Genomic DNA, 19,788 nt, shown 5'->3' with positions numbered 1-19,788 from the left:
AACACAAAATGTTAGCCGGGTGTGGTGGCATGCACCTGAAGTCCCAGCTACTTGAGAGGCTGAGGCAGAAGAATAGCTTGAACCCGGGAAGCAGACGTTGCAGTGAGCCGAGATTGCGCCACTGCACTCCTGCCTAGGCAACAGAGTGAGACTCCATCTCAAAAAAAAAAAGCAAAAACAAAACACTTCAACAACTCCTCAAGATGTCTATTATATAAATCTGAATTTATATAATCTGAATTTATCTGAACATTTTCTTAATCTAACTGAAATTTAAAACATACACATGCAGAATAAAGCAGTTTTTGAAAATGTGAATTTTGACTAATTCTTGGGTCCTGAATTTTAACAAGCATTTGTATTTATTTATTTATTTTGGCATGTTTACTTTATTAATATGATACATAATTTTTAAAACAACTTGTATTTTAGGTTTGGGGGTACATGTGAAGGTTTGTTACATAGGTAAACTCATGTTGTGGGGATTTGTTGTGCAGATTTATTTCATCACCTAAGTATGAGGCCCAGTTTCCAAGTTATCTTTTCTACTCTTTTCTCCCCTCCCATGTTCCATCCTCAAGTAGACCCTAGTCTCTTGTTTCCTTCTTTGTGTTTATGAGTTCTCATCATTTAGCTTCCATTTATTTATTTATTTATTTATTTATTTATTTATTGAGACAGAGTCTCACTCTGTTGCCAGGCTTGGAGTGCAGTGGCGCAATCTCAGCTCACTGCAATTTCCGCCTCCTGGGTTTAAGCAATTCCCCTGCCTCAGCCTTCTGAGTAGCTGGGACGACAGGTGCACATCACCACACCCGGCTAATTTTTTTGTATTTTAGTAGAGGCAGGGTTTCACCGTGTTGGTCAGGATGGTCTCGATCTCCTGACGGTGTGATCTACCTGTGTCAGCCTCCCAAAGTGCTGGGATTACAGACATGAGCCACTGCGCCCTGCCTAGCTCCCACTTATAAGTGAGAACATGCGGTATTTGGTTTTCTGTTCCTGCGCTAGTTCAGCATTTATTTTTAAGTGAAATAAAATGGGGCCGGGCACAGTGGCTCACACTTGTAATCCCAACAATTTGGGAGGCCAAGGCGAGCAGATCACTTAAGGCCAGGATATCGAGACCAGCCTGGACAACATAGCAAAACCCCAACTTTACTAAAAATATAAAAATTATCTGGGCATGGTGGCATGCATCTGTAATTCCAGCTACTCAGGAGGCTGAGGCAGGAGAATTGCTTCAACCCATGAGGCAGAGGTTGCAGTAAGCCAGGATCACACCACTGCACTCCAGCCTGGGCAACAGAGCGAAGCTCTATCTCAAAATTAATTAATTAATTAATTTAATTAAAATTTTAAAAATGGGATGGAACAGAAAATGTCAAAGTGGACACAGTATTTAGTTATGTGCATATGGGATCACGATATAAAATATACTTCCAACTGCAGGCTGTAGTCAGAAATTTTTGAAAGCTAATAGACTGGGAGGGGTGGCTCACACCTGTAATCCCAACACTTTGGGAGGCAGAGGCAGGAGGATCATCCTGAGGTCAGGAGTTTGAGACCAGCCTGGCCAAGCCAGGAGTGGTGGTGCATGTCAGTAATCCCAGCTACTTGGAAGGCTGAGGCAGGAGAATTGCTTGAACCTAGGAGGCAGAGGTTGTAGTGAGCTGAGATCGTGCCACTGCACTCCAGCCTGGACAACAGAGCAAGACTCTGTCTCAAAAAAAAAAAAAGAATAAAGTAAAATATTTCTTAGATAACTAAATTCTTACTATTAAGTGAACAAGATAACTAAAACTGTTAATAATTTAGAATCAACCATATGTATGATAGGCGGAATAAGGTCCTCCAAAGATGTCCATATCCAACCCTTGGAACCTGTGAATGTGTCACCGTACTTGGCAAAGGGACTTTTTAGATGTGATTAGTGACTCTGATCACTTGCCTAACCTTAAAAAAATTAAGGAGTCTGAGATGAAGAAATTATCTGGTATTACTGGGGTGGGTCTAATCTAATCACATTGGTCCTTAAAAGTAGAGAATCTGGCCAAGTGTGGTGGCTCACACCTGTAATCCCAGCACTTTGGGAGGCTGAGGCCGGCGGATCACGAGGTCAGGAGATTGAGACCATCCTGGCCAACAAGGTGAAACCCCATCTCTACTAAATATACAAAAATTAGCTGGGCATGGTGGTGGGCACCTGTAGTCCCAGCTACTCAGGAGGCTGAGGCAGGAGAATGGCGTGAACCCGGGAGGCGGAGCTTGCAGTAAGCTGAGACTGCGCCACTGCACTCGAGCCTGGGCGACAGAGCGAGACTCTGTCTCAAAAAAAAAAAAAAAAAGGCAGAGAATCTTTCCCAGCTGTGGTCAGAGGGTGATTTGACTACAGAAGAATGGTTAGAGACATGCAACACTGCTGGCTTTGAAGACGCAGAAAGGAGACCAAGAGCCCAGGAATGTGGGTGACCTCTAGAAACTGAAAAAGGCAAGGAAACAGATTATCTCCTAGAGCCTCCAGAAACAAAGGCAGCTCACAGCTGGATTTTAGCCAAGTCAAACCTCTAGTTCACTTTCTAAGCTATAGAAATTTTTGTTGGACTTCTTGCCCTACAGAATTGGAACATAGTAAATGTGTGTGTGTTTTTTTTTTTTTTTTTTTTTTTTTTTTGAGACGGAGTCTCGCTGTGTCTCCCAGGCTGGAGTGCAGTGGCGTGATCTCGGCTCACTGCAAGCTCCGCCTCCCGGGTTCACGCCATTCTCCCGCCTCAGCCTCCCAAGTAGCTGAGACTACAGGCGCCCGCCACCACGCCCGGCTAGTTTTTTGTATTTTTAGTAGAGACGGGGTTTCACCATGTTAGCCAGGATAGTCTCGATCTCCTGACCTCGTGATCCACCCGCCTCGGCCTCCCAAAGTGCTGGGATTACAGGCTTGAGCCACCGCGCCCGGCCAAATGTGTGTTTTTTAAAGCCACTAAGTTTGTGGTAGTTTGTTACAGTAGCAATAGAAAACTAATACAAGATACACTGTATTAATTTAAGCTTTCTCAGAAATTGCAGTTTATAAAGTATAGCTGAAAATCAGAGGATAAAAGAGAAAACAAGAAATTACAATTTTGCAGCTCTTTAGGACCAAAAATTAGTAGTTCAAATAATGCAGCATTTAAACTAGAGGATATGATTCTTACCATAGGTGTCCATGGAATATTTGAAATGTGGGAAAAATACATTTACATTCTTTAGTTCTTCCACAGTTAGGTCCCTGAACTTGTACTGAAAAGAGAAAAATAAGCATGTAGTAAGAATAAAGCTTATAAAAGAACAATTGCAGTTAACTTTTTTTTTTTTGAGACAGAGTCTCGCTCTGTTGCCCAGGTTGGAATGCAGTGGTGGGATCTCGGCTTACTGCAACCTCTATCTCCTGGGTTTAAGCGATTCTCCTGCCTCAGCCTCCCGAGTTGCTGGGATTACAGGCATGTGCCACCACGCCTGGCTAATTTTTTGTACTTTTAGTAGAGACAGGGTTTCGCCATGTTGGTCAGGCTGGTCTCAAACTCCTGACTTCCTGATCCACCCGCCTCGGCCTCCCAAAGTGCTGTGGTTACAGGAGTGAGCCACCACGCCTGGCCTGCAGTTAACATTTAACTGACAATTTACCGTGTACTAGGCCCTGAGCTCTGAGCTTTACAAACATGAATGGTATTTGATTTAATCTTTTTAACAACACCCCTACGAGGCAGGGAGGGCTTTACAACTGCTCTATAGGAGCAGCAGAAGAAAACAAAAGCTAGAGAATCAGAGTAACTTGCTGAGTTCGATAGCAAGTTAAATAGTGAAGCCGGAGCTCAAATCCAGGACCAGGGTCTTTAATCTCTAAATCAAACTGCCTCCAAACACCTCCAGAGAGAGAAGGCAGAATGAAATCACCCCTCTCACCACCATTCAAGATCCAACTGTCTTTTTGGCATGACTTATTCACTTGAGACACCTCGACTTTCCCCTCCCACCTTCCTGGCACTGCATGCTGGGTTTCAAATGGAAAACAAAATCATGTAAGGTTTTGTAGTCAGGTGTGTGAACTGCCTCTTCATTTATCCAGATGTCTTCTCAGAGATACTAACTTGGTTGTCTTGGGGGCAAAATCATTTAAATTATTTAAGCTTATTTTCTCATCTACAAAAATAAATAATACTTACCTCTTACGCTGCGTTGAGGTTTAAATGAAAGAAAATAAGTATATTAAGAGTTTACCATTCTGAAAATGTATTTGAGACAACAGTTCCTTTTACAATGGCACCAAAAAGAATAAAATATTTAGGAATAAATGTAAAAAGGTACAAAACTTCGACTCTGAAAACTACAGAACATTGTTGAAAAAAATAAAATAGAGCAAAGTAAATGGAAAGCATCCCTTGTTCATGGATTTGAAGATAGTATTGTTAAGATGACAATTTTCCTCAACAGATTCAACACAGTCCCTATCAAAAGCCCAGCTGCCCTTTTTTTTTTTTTTTTGGCCAAAGATGTACAGACTCTAAAATTCATATGGAAATTCAAGGGACCCAGAATAGCCAAAACAATCAGGAAAAAGAACAAAACAGCTGGTGGATTCATACTATAATCAAAAGACAGGCTATAACCAAAAGGAGAAAATAACAAGTGTTGGAGAGGATGTAAAGAAATCAGAACTCTCAAAAAATAAAAAATAAAAATAAAAATAAAAAAGAAAACAAAATTAAAAAAAAAAAAGAAAAAAAAGAAATCAGAACTCTCACACATATACCACTGCCAGTGGCAAAATGATGCAGCTGCTTTGGGAAACAGCCTGGTAGTTCTTCAAAAGATTCAACAGAGTCAGGGTTACCACATGACTGAGCAATTCCACTTCTTGGTATACACCCAAGAAAAATGAAAACAGGTATCTTGTATACGACTGTTCATACCAGCATTATTAATACTAGCCAAAAAGTGAAAACAGTCCAAATGTCCATTAACTAATGAATGGATAAATAAAATGTGGCATATCCATAAAATGAAATATTCAACCACAAAAAGGAATAAAGGGCTAATACATGCTACAACATGGATGAACCTTAAAAACGCTATGCTAAGTGAAAGAAAATAGACACAGGAAGTGCCTGCCTCTGGTCTTGGCCAGAGACTGTGCTTCCCAGAAAAAAAAAAGAAAAATTAAAAATAAAAGAAATGAGACACAGAGGCTACCTATTTTATGATTCCATGTATATGCAATATCCAGAACTGGCAAATACATAGAAACACAAAGTAGACTGGTGGATACCTAGGATTGTGGGAGTTTGGGAGAAAATGGAAGAGGATTGCTAGTGGATCCTGTTTCCTCTCTCAGAGCGTTAAGTTGTTTGCCCGCAAAAAAGATACAGCTTGCCGGGCGCGGTGGCTCATGCCTGTAATGCCAGCACTTTGCGAGGCTAAGGTAGGTGGATCACCTGAAGTCAGGAGTTCGAGACTAGCCTGACCAACATGGTGAAACCCCATCTCCACTAAAAATACAAAATTAGCTGGGTGTGGTGGCAGATGCCTGTAATCCCAGCTACTTGCGAGGCTAAGGCAGGAGAACAGCTTAAACCCAGGAGGTGGAGGTTGCAGTGAGCCAAGATCGTGCCATTGCACTCCAGCCTGGGCAACAAGAGCGAAACTCCAACTCAAAAAAAAAAAAAAAAAAAAAAAGATATAGCTCTACTGCCTACCAACTTCAACAGGTGTGTATGAAGGTCTTACAATTAACATATGTAAAAGTGAGATAATAAACAAAATATGTATACAACAGTAAGTACAGGCAGGAAACTACAAATTGACACAAAGAACATCTAAGTTACAGAAAGGCCTCTGGAGAAGTTGAATCTACATTTCAGCCTAGAATCTAGAATGGTATAGAAAATTAGTGGTTAAGCCTGTAATCCCAGCACACTGGGAGGCCAAGGCAGGCAAATCACTTGAGGTCAGGAGTTCGAGAACAGACTGGCCAACATGGTGAAATCCTGTCTCAACGAAAAATACAAAAATTAGCCAGGCGTGGTGGCATGCACCTGTAATCCCAGCTACTCGGGAGGCTGAGGCAGGAGAATCACTTGAACCGGGGAGGTGGAGGTTGCAGTGAGCTGGGATCACCTCGCTGCACTCTAGCGACAGAGCCAGACTCTGTCTCAAAAAAAAAAGAAAATTAGGGGGAAAAGGGAAGGTCATTCTAAGATGGGGAAGAATTTGCTAGAAGAGAAGTCTGACTATAAACAACTCGAGAGCAGGAATCGTCTTTCACTCATTGTTCTATCTCTTCACAGTACTTAGTACAGGGTGTGCCTTTGATAATGTTTTTTGGATAGGAGTTAGGAAATAGGCAGATTTATATGAGTAGAGTAGACATAGAAAGTAAATATGATCCACAGCATTGAGCATCAAAACTAATGATTAGCATTAACTAAAACAGACTTGTTTAGTCTGCTGGGCAAAGTGAGTCCTAGATTCAGTGCCCATGATTCAGTGTAAACAAAACTGAATGAAGTCACCTCAACTCCAAACACTACACAAATGTACAAAAGGCTGCATTGTTGTCACCTGGAATATACATATTATCAACAAATATAATTTGCTTCATTTTCCACTATTTTTCACATCCTTAAAATCACTGGAGAACATGATTATTAATAGCTATATAAGGCTACACTAGAATTGATTTAATTGCAAAACTGCTACACAAGTTTCTCAAAGCCAGCAAAAGCACTCTTCTCGGGACTTAAAAACCCAAATGTTACTATTAAATATTTCATTTGCTGTTTTGTTTTGACACCCCCCTACCTTGCCAAAAAGGACCTATTTTATCTGTCCCAAGGAAAATATTAACTTTTTTTTTTTTTTTTTTTTTTGAGACAGGGTCTCACTATGTCACCCAGGCTGGAGTGCAGTGGCACAATCAGGTGCGTGCCACCATGCCTGGATAATTTTTTGGTATTTTTCATAGAGACGGGGTTTCACCATGTTGCCAAGGCTGGTCTTGAACTCTTGGGCTCAAGGGATCTACCTGCTTCACCCTCCCAAAGTGCTGGGATTACAGGTGTGAGCCACCACACCCAGCCTTATTTTCACTACATATTAAACAGCGTATCTTCTTAGTGTAATATTAAGACAGATTTCATACTGGTCCTCACCACTGAAAATTCTGCATAACATTCTCTCAAGAAATGTGCCTCAAGCAGTGCCATGTGCTTAAAGGGTACAAGTACTTCACTAAAGAAGAAAGTGGTCCAAGAGATTCTAAACATGGTTATAAAAATTATTAAGACTGAAAAATTGAGTTTAATAAAATTTTAAATTTGCCTGCTGTACTACAGTGTATTCAGAAGACTGATATTTCTTTTCTCTTTTTTCTGAGAGGCAGTCTCACCCTGTCACCCAGAGTGGAGTGCAATGGCATGAACTCGGCTCAATGTAACCTCCATCTCCCGGGTTCAAGCAATTCTCCTGCCTCAGCCTCCTGAGTAGCTGGGATTACAGGTGTGCACCTGGCTAATTTTTATCTTTACTAGAAACTGGGTTTCACCAAGTTGGCCAGGCTGGTCTCGAACTCCTGAGCTTAAGTGAGCCACCTGCCTTGGCCTCCCAAAGTGCTGGGATTACAGATGTGAGCCATCATGCTTTTTTTTTTTTTTTTTTTTTTTTTAACTGAGTTTCACTCTTGTTGCCCAGGCTGGAGTGCAGTGGTGCTATTTTGGCTCACTGCAACCTCTGCCTCCCGGGTTCAAGCAATTCTCCTGCCTGAGCCTCCCAAGTAGCTGGGATTACAGGCACCAGCCACCATGTCTGGCTTTTTTGTATTTTTAGTGGAGATGGGGTTTTATCATGTTGGCGAGGCTGGTCTCGAACTCTTGACCTCGTGTGATCCACCTGCCTCGGCCTCCCAAAGTGCTGGGATTACAGGCATGAGCCACCACACTTGGCCCAGAAGACTGATATTTCAAGAGTATTCTTATATGACTTTGCTCAAATGTAGGGCACACTGAAGAATAATAATACTTTGTAGTATCATTTATTAAAAGAAATTTTTAGCAGGAAGGAATCTTATAGAACAAGTCCAGTATTTTTATTTATTTATTTATTTTTTTGAGACAGAGTTTCACTCTTGTTGCTCAGGCTGGAGTGCAATGGCGCAATCTTGGCTTACCGCAACCTCCACCTCCCAGCTTTAAGTGATTCTCCTGCCTCAGCCTCCCAAGTAGCTGGGATTACAGGTATGCACCACCACACCCAGCTAATTTTGTATTTTTAGTAGAGACGTGGTTTCTCCATGTTGGTCAGGCTGATCTTGAACTCCTGACCTCAGGTGATCCACCCGCCTCAGCCTCCCAAAGTGTTGAGATTACAGGTGTGAGCCACTGCCGTATTACCATTTTATGAGTGAGCACATCTAGGTTAAGTTGCCTCTCCGACAGAACTCAGCTGGTGGAGCAGAAAATAGGAATTAGGAAACTAGGTAATTTCTCTAAATGTAACACTTAATATAAATGAAGGAATATACTTATGTGGCTGGGCATGGTGGCTCACATCTGTAATCCCAGCTTTTTGGACAGTCCAGGACGGAGGATCACTTGAGGTCAGCAGTTCGAGACCAGCCTGGGCAACATAGCAAGACACTGTCTCTACAAAAATAAAAATAAAAATTGGCCAGAAGTGGTGATGCTGCCTGTGGTCCTACCTACCTCCAGAAGCTGAGGCAGGAGAATCACTTGACCCCAAGAGTTTGAGGCTGCAGTAAGCTATGATGGTACCATTGCACTCCAGCCTGGAAGACAGAGCAAGACTCTACCTTTTTTTAAAAAAAGAAAAAGCACACACTTTTTGAAGAATAATAAGTACTGGTGAATTGACCCACCCACTTACGATACACAACTGTATGACAAAGCTTTCTGCCATAATGGAAATAATCTATACATACATTGTCCAATATGATAGCCACAAACCACATGTGGCTACTAACAATTGAAATGTGATTAGTGATTTGTTCCTGTTTTTAAAAATATGCTCATTTATATCTTTTGCCCAATTCTCTATTTACTGTTTGTTTGTTTGTTTTCTGTTTTTTTGAGATGGAGTCTCACTCTGTTGCCCAGGCTGGAGTGCAGTGGCACGATCTCGGCTCACCACAATCTCCACCTCCCAGGTTCAAGTGATTCTCCTGTCTCAGCCTCCCGAGTAGCTGGGACTACAGGCACAAGCCACCATGGGCGGCTAATTTTTGTATTTTTAGTAGAGACAGGGTTTCATTATGTTGGCCAGGCTGGTCTTGAATTCCTGACCTTGTGATCTGTCCGTCTCAGCTTCCCAAAGTGCTGGGATTACAGGTGTGTGCCACCACGCCTGGCCTATTTATTGGTTTTAATATTGATTTGTAGGCATGCTTTATATATTTTAGATATCAAAACTTTGTCAGTTATGTGTGCTACAGATAGTTTCTCTAAGTTTGTATCCTGCCTCTTCACTTTCTTTTTTAAAAAACTGAGATAGGGTCTTGCCATAACTACTGGACTCAACAGATCTGCTTATCTTGGCCTCCCAAAGTTCTGAGATTACAGGTGTGAGCCACCGCGCTTGGCTGCCTCTTCATCTTCTCCACAGTGTCTTCTGTTCTTAATTTTAATATAGTTGAATTTGTCTCTTACTTGTGTATTATTTTAAAACGGTTTGCATATTCTGAGCCTATACCATTTATATTTTTAGGTTTTAAAGTTGTCTTTTACATTTAGGTCTTTAATCCACTGGAAATTTTTATGTTTGGCGTAAGGTAGGAATACAAGGTACAATTTCATTTTTCCCATGTGGATATTCACTTTTCTCTGCATTCTCCTTTTGCGAGTTATCTGCAATGTCTTCTGTTTTATATTGCATTTCCAAACATGTATGACTATGATTCTAGGCCCTTTAGTCTGTTTCACTGGTTAGTCTATTCCACACCAATGCCACACTAAATTTTACTTGCCAGTACTGATATTTGGTAGAGCAAGTCCTCAAATCTATCATCTATTCTTTCTTTCTTCTTCTTATTTTTTTTTTTTTTTGAGACAGAGTATTGCTCTGTGGCTCAGGCTGGGGTGCATTGGCGCATTCTCAGCTCACTGTAACCTCTGCCTCCTGGGTTCAAGCGATTTTCCTGCCTCAGCCTCCCAAGTGACTGGGGCTACAGGTGCCCACCACCATGCCCAGTTTTTATATTTTTTAGTGGAGAGGAGGTTTCACCATGTTGGCCAGGCTGGTCTCGAACTCCTGACCTCAAGTGACCCACCCACCTCAGCCTCCCAAGTGCTGGGATTACAGGCGTGAGCCACACCACGCCCAGCCCTCATATCTATTCTTTTTCCATAACAATGTCAAAGTTATCCTTGGCCTTCGGCTCTTATAATTTTAGAATCAGTTTGAAGTTTCCAAGAACTGCACTGACCCTATAGATCAATTTGGGGAGAACTGACAATCTTCACATCTATGAAACTGGGATATCTATTTAATAAGATTTTTTACTTTCTCCATAGTTGCTTAATTTTTTAATGTACTGATCATTTCTCCATCGATTTTTCCACAACAAAATTATTTCTTAAGTTTTTAAAAATTTTAAATTCATTTATTTTTTATTTTTTTGAGATGGAGTCTCCCTCTGTTGCCCAGGCTGGAGTGCAGTGGCACAACCTGAGGTTACTGAAACCTCCACCTCCCAGGTTCAAGCGATTCTCCTGCTTCAGCCTCCCAAGTAGGTGGGATTACAGGCACGTGCCACCATGCCTGGCTTATTTTTTTGTATTTTTAGTAGAGATGGGGTTTCACCATGTTGGATAGGCTGATCTCGAACTCCTGGCCTCAGGTGATCCACATGCCTCGGCCTCCCAAAGTGTTGGCATTACAGGCATGAGCCACCGTGCCTGGCCTTAAATTTATTTCTATGTTTTAGAGACAGGTTCTCGTCCTGTCTCCCAGGCTGGCAAGCAGTGACACAATCATAGCTCTCTGCATACTCAAACTCCAGGGCTCAAGCTGTTTTCCTGCCTTAGCCTCTGAAGTAGTGAAGACTACAGGCATGAGTAACCGTGCCCAGGCTAAAACTATTTTCAGATATTAAATGATATTATTTGCCTACTGCAATGAATGGTCAGGGAACCTCAAATATTTGCTGAACTGACTTGTTTCTGATTGGTTTCCTTAATTTATACAGCAAACAAATACTTATTAATAATAAGCTACCCCAGCCTGGCCAATATGATGAAACCTCATCTCTACTAAAAATACAAAAAAATATTAGCCAGGCGTGGTGGCAGGCGCCTGTAGTTCCAGCTACTCGGGAAGCTAAGGCAGGAGAATCGCTTGAACCCAGAAGGCGGGCATTGCAGTGAGCAGAGATCGCGCCACTGCACTCCAGCCTGGCTGACAGAGCGAGACTCCGTCTCAAAATGAATAATAATAATAATAATAATAACAATAACAATAAGTTATCTATGTGCCAGACTCTATGCTATGCACTGACGGAAAAAAGAAAATCCTCTACTATTCTACTCTCACCCTTGAAAAAACCATTGTCTCTCTTCTTTTCCTTCATTCCAGTTCCACCAAAAATATGCTCTATGCTTGAATCTTAACTTGAACAATTCTTCTCATCGGACAATCCATCATCCTCTGCACATTAAACCTTGAATGGTTCTTTTAATTTCATGTGCTCTGAAGAGGAGACAGAAAGCGTAGTAATCCTAAGCATTATGATACTTCTCTTCCTACAAGATCTGCACCTGTCGCAGTAGATAAATTCATTCAAGTCCCTTACATAAACAATTTCAATCTTAAGGCTTCAAAACCTCCCACGGATATGTAAACTGCCCCAACAAGGAAAGAAGCAAGTATAACAAAAATGGCATAAACTATGGTTTCCGCATTAGAAAGTCTTAAGACGCATTAAAAATCACTTAAGGCCGGGTGAATCACTAAAGGCCGGGTACGGTGGTTCATACCTGTAATTCCACCACTTTGGGAGGCTCAGGCGGGTGGATTACTTGAGGTCAGGAGTTCAAAACAGACTGGCCAACATGGTGAAAACCCATCTCTACTAAAATACAAAAATTAGCCAGGCATGGTGGCGCGCGACTGTAGTCCCAGCTACTTGGGAGGCTGAGGCACGAGAATCGGCTTGAAACCAGGAGGTGGAGGTTGCAGTGAGCCGAGATCGCGCCACTGCACTCCAGCCTGGGCGACAGAGCAAGACTCTGTCAAAGAAAAAAAAAACCTTAACTAGGAAACTGGTGAAAACTAGTTTTCTTAACTAGAAAATTGGTGGGGATTTCCTCAGATTGTACACCGGGAACTCAGGTTAGTCAGGTCTCGGAAATAAAGGTCAGATTTCTAGGTCGGCCCGCCTACTCCCCAACCTTCCAACATTAAGATCTCTCCAGGGCCTTCAAGCTCTGTCTTCATCCCTAAATCTACTCAGCTCTTTCATTCACAGCACAGTTATTTAGTACTTATGTTGTTGTCAAACACAGTGGCTAGATGAAGGGAATACAAAAGCACAATCTTTGCAGTCAAAGGGGCTCACAGCAAGAGTAAGGTTTGTAAATACATAATTACTCCACAATGTGATAATCGGTATCTTTGAAAACAGAAGGGTTGATTCAATCTTCCAGGGAGTGACTGAGTTGGGTCTTACAAAGGATGAGCTTTGCAATTCAAGAAAAAAGAAAAAAAAGGCAGACCATTTCAGCAGACAGAAAGGCGTGGTTAGGCGAGTGCTGCGAGCTGTTCGAGGTCAGTGAAGCTGGGGGTATGAGGAGGGCTCGCACCAGATGGAGGCTGGGAAACCTCGGAGTTGCGGGAGAAATCAGAATCCAGGTCCCCTCAGCCACCCTGGGGCCGCTCCCCATAGCCAGCTGCCCCCGCTCCAAGCCCCACTACAAGCCGGGAAACGCAAAACGGAGGCAATCTGGCCAAAGGCAGAGGAACCCCCCCCCCACCAAGACCCTGAGGACCCAGACCTGGCCCTGCGGACTGCCCGCACCTTGCCAAGCAGCCGTCTCAGGCCCTCGCAGTCGAACTCCATCTCCAGCCCGGTCCCGAGCCAGGTCCCACGACCCCAGCCTCCTGGCCTTGTTCCGGACTTGCTGCAGGACGGAAGCCGCTGAGGACCAAACTTCCGGGCGGTCCAAGGCCCCGCCTCTTTCCAGACTGAAAACTCCACCCGCATTCAAAGCACCGGGTTCAGCCGCGGCTGCGTCCGGAATCCGAGGTACCTGCTTCTTGACCCCGGAGTGGGCAAGTGACGAGGGCACGGCCAGAAACGCGTTGGCGTCAAGGAAACCACGACCCATCTTCCTGGAAGGAAACTTGAGGACACTTATGAAGGGAAGACTAGGAAGGACCGGAGTAGAATCTATAAAGGAGGTAGAAGCAACACGCGGTGTTCTTGAAGAGTTTCCAGACAGATGTGTTAAATTCCGCAGTGTATCAGGAAAGAGCAAGACCTAAAATTGCGGTTGAATTTAGGAAGGAGGCGGTAATGGAATTTCAGAAGCAAAATTTCAGGGAGTAGAAAGGAGAAACAAAGTCAGGAGGATCCTTGTCGGAGAAGCGGAGCCCCAGCATGAGGGTGGCGCAGCACGGGGCGAGGGGTTGCTTTTTAATTTTTTTAGGGGTGCCATAACAATGTTGGTGGTCAGAGAGAGGAGACAGCCAGGTGAACGAAAAAGTTGGAAAACAAGAGAGGAGGGAGGTGGGTGAATAAGGTCATTTGGAGAAGGTGGGCGAAGAAGAGATGCAGGATACAGTAATTTTCTGGTGTTATTTGGTCTCCTTGACCCGTGACTGACTTACCTTCCCTGTATCCCAGGCGTGAGCCGCTGAAGCGAAAAGTCAGGAGCTGGATATTGTAATTGTCAAGAGGTTGGGCGTATAGGAGGGAGATTGTGTTTATAGGAAGATCTGAAGGGAGCGCTGCCCTAACTCAGGAGAAGCAGCTGAAAAGCTGGAAGGAACATTGATTCAGAAAGTATTTGTTGAGCATCTACTACTTGCCAGCTACTTTTCCAGGTCTCAGGATACAGCAGTGAACAAAATACACTCAGATAGCTGCTGTCTTAAGGGTGTCATTCCTTTATTAGCAGAGGGAGAGCAAAACAATAAATGTAATAAGTAAATTATTCAGCGTGTCAGAAGGTTGATTATGTGTTGTGGAGAATAAATTCTTAAAAGGGTAAGGACATTGGGGTAGTTCTCACTGAGGGTTGAGGGAGTAAGTGTTATGAATCAGAGTGCAGACAAAGCAGAAGCCTAAGATAGGCATGTGCAGAGGGAGGCTCAACACAGCAAGAAGGCCAGTGTGGCTGGAGTAGAATGAAGTAAGACGGGAGTAGAGACAAGGAGGCTAAGTCAGGGAAACAAGAGGGAGGAACAAATGGTTTAGAGAAGTGAGTCTTTTAGTGTGATCTCCAGACCTGCAGCCTCAGATGCGGGGAGTTGTTAGAAGTGCAGAGTCTGCTGGGCGCAGTGGCTCACGCCTGTCATTCCAGCACTTTGGGAGGCTGAGGCGGGCGGATCACGAGGTCAGAAGATCGAGACCATCATGACTAACACAGTGAAACCCCGCCTGTACTAAAAATACAAAGAATTAGCCGGGCGTGGTGGCGGGTGCCTGTAGTCCCAGCTACTCAGGAGGCTGAGGCAGGAGGATGGCATGAAACCAGGAGGCGGAGCTTGCAGTGAGCCGAGATCGCGCCACTGCACTCCAGCTTGGGCGACAGGGCCAGACTCCGTCTCAAAAAAAAAAAAAAAAAAGAAGAAGAAGTGCAGAATCTAAGACCTCACCCCAGCTTTGTTCAATCACAGGCTCTGGGGTTGGGGACCAGCAGTTCTCTTCTAACTAGTCTTCCAGATGATTCTGATGGGTGATGAAGTCCAAGAACCACGTGGGGCTTTGTAGACAATTGTAAGGACTCTGGCCTGTCCCTGCCCTCCAGCCAGAGACCATCAGGAACACACCTGTACTTAAACAAGTTGAGTTCATTATTAATAGGTCTTGCAGTGAGGAAGCAGGTGCTGTGGAGAACCATTGGGACAGCTTGGTGAGAGAGAGAACCTATTACAGAATTTGGGCGATTTGCGGGAGGGCTCAAGAAAGCCAGGCTTCACCCTGGATTGGGTGCTGTCAGAAAGCAGGGACGTTTCTGTGACTAGGTATCTGAATCAGTATTGTCTGTAAGATGGACAGACTAGAATGAAGATAAAGCTATACTTGGTAAAGAAGCAGCAGTCACTCATAATAGAGAAGAACATTTTTATATTTCATGGCTTGCAGTGACCTTGCTCTCTTGTCTCTTAGACAAAATTTTGAAATGGCCTCGTTGTGTCTCACTTTTTTTAGTCTGACTGACCTTGTCTCACTCATGTTGGTGTTCTGTGAGATTATGTGCCACAGAAGAATAACTGGGCCAAGCTGTGAGCATCAGTCCAGCTTCTAACAACCCTGAAGTCTAGCTGTGTCAGACCAGCTCTCAGATGTCAGGGCCTGCCTCTTCCTTTCTCAGGCTTTTAATCTGGGAGAAAGAGAAAGCCACTGGGAGGGTTCAAACAGAACAGTGACATGATCTGACTGAGTTTTAAAAAAATATTAATAACTCTGCGGTGTTGTGAAGAGGCAGCAGTATGGGGCAAGAGTAGGCCAGAAGACAACGTAGGAGGAAGATTACAGAGAAAAGTTGATAGAAGGGCTGTTAAGTGCATCTCAGCCAGATCTAACCAACCTTGAAACAGAACTGCCAGGGGCTCCAAGTTCTAATAGATGCTGCCAGAAATCCGTGTTATAAGGAAAAGATACCCATTAGCAGCAAGGCCAGGACGAGATTGTTCCATCTTTTATGAAAGAGTCTTTTATGGAAGAGGCGTTCCAGCCAAATCTTCAGTTCTCTTCTGGTCTAGTCACTATACACACTTTATGCCAGATAGAGTGTGAGTGAATGTGTGTGTGTGTGTGTGTGTGTAGCGTTTCCTTTGTGAAGGGTACATTGCTAAGAGTTTTATGTGCTTTATCTCTGTTCATCTTCCTAAGACCCTATGACCTGGATAGAATTATTACCTCAGTTTTACTGATAAGAAAACTGTGGTTTATTGTTATATTACCTATTTTCCATGTTTCTGAGATTCTGTTGAATAAGAGATATATTAATGATAGCTTTTGGGGGGAGAAGAAGACTACAAAATTAAACATACATACTGACTTTAACACACCTATTTCAAAAGAACTTAAATGTGAAATACAGGATATGTGTATAATTGTCTCCATTTTACAGATTGGAAAACCAAAGACTAAGGTTAAATTATTACAGAAGATGATGTCAAAGACGATCTTCCTAAGCTGTGTGTTATACTGCCTCTCACTGTGTGTGAAATTGTGATGACACTTTGTGATTAATAATAGTCTAGGAAACCAGCCAGGTGTGGTGGCTCATGCCTGTAATTCCAGGACGTTGGAACGCCCAGGCAGGCGTATCACCTGAGGTCAGGAGTTCAAGACCAGCCTAGCCAACACGGCGAAACCTCATCTTTGCTAAAAATACAAAAATTAGCCGGGTGTGGTGGCAGGCACCTGTAATCTCAGCTATTTAGGAGGCTGAGGCAGGGAGAATTGCTTGAACCTGGGAGGCGGAGGTTGCAGTGAGCCGAAATCTTGCCACTGCATTCTAGCCTGGGCAACAGAGTGAGATTCCATCAAAACAAAAAAGTCTACAGAAGTCTGAATTACGTGCCTATATTGCTATGCAGTTACAAGAGAAAGGCTGTATAGTACAGACATTGGCTTTTTTTTTTAAGTCTCTCCCTTGACTTCCATCCTGACCACCAGGCTACCCTCATCTCCTGAAACTGGTGCTGTTAGATCCTATAATCCAATTTGGTTGAAACATTCACTCTTCCCCAAGTACATTGTGTTCTTCCTTGCCTCATGCCTTACCTGCCAGGAGTATTTTATTATACTGTTGTACCTGTCTACCTCCATTTCCACTCCTCTTTCTGTCCTCAAATACTGTAAGGCCCTGGCAAATAAGGGTTGAGTCTCATTCATCTCTATATTCCCAGTGCCTAGTATAATTATTGAATAGTGTAATTATTGAAGATATAGACCTGCCTCTGTATGCATAGTCACGTATACAGTTTGTTTTGTGTCCAATTTCTGGAATGTTTGTAGATTTACTGAAGTCTGCTAGACCCCAGGCATCGTTGGTGGGAGCATAATTTGCTACAACCTTTGGGCAGAGTAGTCTTGTAGACCTTTGACCCTATAATGCCACGTTGGGAATCTGTCTTACAGAAATAAAAGTACTCAGGATATATGTACAAAGATGTTAATAATGTTAAAAGGGGGAAAAATATCCCAAACATACGCTGCATCTTTGTAAGTTTTAGAAAAAACACAAAAATGGCTTGTTCAAAATTAGAACTTGTGTTTTTGGTGCTCTACCTCTGATCTCTGTTTATACCCTTTGTTGCTTTCATGATTATTGGCCCTATCAGACATATTGTTAGGGGATGAAACCTTGTTATTCCAAATATCACATATATACATATTCTTATATACTTTTTTTTTTTTTTGAGATGGAGTCTTGCTCTGTTACCCTGGCTAGAGTGCAGTGGCATGATCTTAGCTCACTGCAACCTCCGCCTCCTGGGTTCAAATGATTCTCCTGTTTTAGCCTCCTAAGAAGCTGAGATTACAGGTGTGTACCAACATGCCCGGCTAATTTTTGAATTTTTAGTAGAGGCAGGGTTTCACCATGTTGGTCAGGCTGGTTTCAAACTCCTGACCTCAGGTTATCCACCCACCTCTTCCTCCCAAAGTGCTAGGATTACAGGCGTGAGCCACCGCGCCCAGCCTATTATATACTTCTTAAATATATGGAACTTAACTGTTGTGTTCATTGACAGCAATTTTGCATCTCAGGTCATCCTCGAATATCCTTTGTAACAACCTATGTTTTTATGACCTTGTGAATTAAAACTGCAATTTTTCTTAAGCTAATTCTTTTTGTAAGGATTTTATTTTATTTTATTTTATCATTATTTTTTGAGATAGAGTCTCCACTGTCGCCCAGGCTGGAGTGCAGTGCCACAGTCTCTGCTCATTTCAACCTCCACCTCCCAGGTTCCAGCGATTCTTATGCCTCCGCCTCCCGAGTAGCTGGGATTACAGGCGCCTGCCACCATGCCTGGCTATTTTTTGTATGTTTAGTAGAGACAGGGTTTCCCCATATTTGCCAGGCTGAGCTAGAACTCCTGGCCTCAGGTGATCCTCCTGCCTCCTCCTCCCAGTGTGCTGAGATGACAGGCCTAAGCCACTGCGCTGGGCCTGTAAGGATTTTATACAGCCTCTGCATTTTCATACTGTGTCTAAACTTGCATGCTCTTTTTTTTTTTTTTTTTTTTTTTTCTTGAGGCAGAGTTTCCTTTGGTACCCAGGCTGGAGTGCAGTGGCACAATCTCGGCTCACTGCAACCTCAGCCTCCCGAGTAACTGGGATTACAGGCATGCACTACCACGCCTGGCTAATTTTTGTATTTTTAGTAGAGATGGGGTTTTGCCATGTTGGCCAGGCTGGTGTAGAACTTCTAACTTCAGGTGATTCACCCACCTCTGTCTCCCAAAGTGCTGGGATTACAGGTGTGAGCCCCTGTGCCCAGCCTGAACTTTGCATACTTTCTTGTCATCTTTTTGCTTCCCTGGTTAACAAGAAAAAAATTGGCCATGATTAGAAATTTGTTAGAAAAAAAAAAATTATTTCACCACCAATACATTTATTTGCAGGAGATAGGGTCAAATCTTACCATTAACTTTTTTTTTTTTTTGGAGACGGAGTCCCACTGTGCCACCCGGGCTGGAGTGCAGTGGTGCAATCTCAACTCACTGCAACCGCTACCTCCTGGGTTCACGAGATTCTCCTGCCGCAGCCTCCCGAGTGGCTGGGATTACAGGTGCCCACCACCATGCCCAGCTGATCTTTTTCATATTTTTAGTAGACATGGCGTTTCACTATATGTTGACCAGTCTGGTCTCAAACTCCTGACCTCAAGTGATCCACCCACTTCGGCCTCCCAAAGTGCTGGGATTATAGGTGTGAGCCACCAAGCCTGGCCTTACGGACTTTTAAACTAGGTAGGACTAGAGTCACTGATCTGCCTAACCTCTGGGTATTTATCCTGCACACAAGGCATCACCAGTAAATACATGAGCATTAGATGAGGGGGACACATTCTGACTAATCACATGATTGCCTATTCAGAGGAAGGTACTGCCCTTGTATCAAAAGAAGTATTGAGAAAAATAAAGGCAGAGCCTAACATTTGCCTCCTAGCACAGGCTGAAACATGATAGTGGCCTTGTGCAGAAGAATGATGCTTTCAGCTGAGCTGCAAGATAGGAGCTGGACCAACTAGGGGGTTGGACAGGGTTGGGATCTGACCTGATTAGCCTTTCCCCATCCAATCTGGGCCTCCAAAAGCCATTCTCTGGCCCTCTGAACAGGCAGACTCAGCAAATCTGAGAGGTAAGGGGATTCTGCCAATTCCCCACCTAGCCCCCACCTCCCCCAGGTTTGGCAGGTGATCTAATCCCCAGGGTACAGCCCCACCCCCATCTGACCCCACATCTGGACAAACACATGACAAATATGGAAACTGAAGCCCAGCTGGGCTGGAGCACATCTGGTTATTGCTGCGTTGGAGTCATCTTGCAGGTGTCCTGAGATAA

The 19,788-nt window shown here is 43.5% G+C and overlaps 1 protein-coding gene across 9 annotated transcripts in view; it reads right to left on the bottom strand.

Annotated features, from left to right (window-relative positions):
* Positions 1 to 13,185, bottom strand: part of UEVLD (UEV and lactate/malate dehyrogenase domains) — a 71,342-nt gene extending 58,157 nt beyond the window's left edge. For 2 of the 9 annotated variants that reach the window (XM_050755408.1, XM_050755411.1), the window contains exons 1-2: positions 13,058 to 13,185; positions 3,192 to 3,276 (exon numbers count right to left, since the gene is read on the bottom strand). In XM_050755408.1, the coding sequence (XP_050611365.1) occupies positions 3,192 to 3,276; positions 13,058 to 13,099 (127 nt within the window). In that variant the 5' untranslated portion in view covers positions 13,100 to 13,185. The remainder of the gene's footprint in view (positions 1 to 3,191; positions 3,277 to 13,057) is intronic. The other 7 variants (XM_050755409.1, XM_050755414.1, XM_050755416.1 and 4 more) reach the window with 4 other exon arrangements.
* Positions 13,186 to 19,788: the final 6,603 nt, after the last annotated feature.

This window comes from Macaca thibetana, chromosome 14 (assembly GCF_024542745.1).
Source record: "Macaca thibetana thibetana isolate TM-01 chromosome 14, ASM2454274v1, whole genome shotgun sequence".
Lineage (NCBI taxonomy): Eukaryota > Metazoa > Chordata > Mammalia > Primates > Cercopithecidae > Macaca > Macaca thibetana.
Note: the sequence above shows the minus strand (reverse complement) of the source record. Positions and strands in the feature narration are given on the sequence as shown.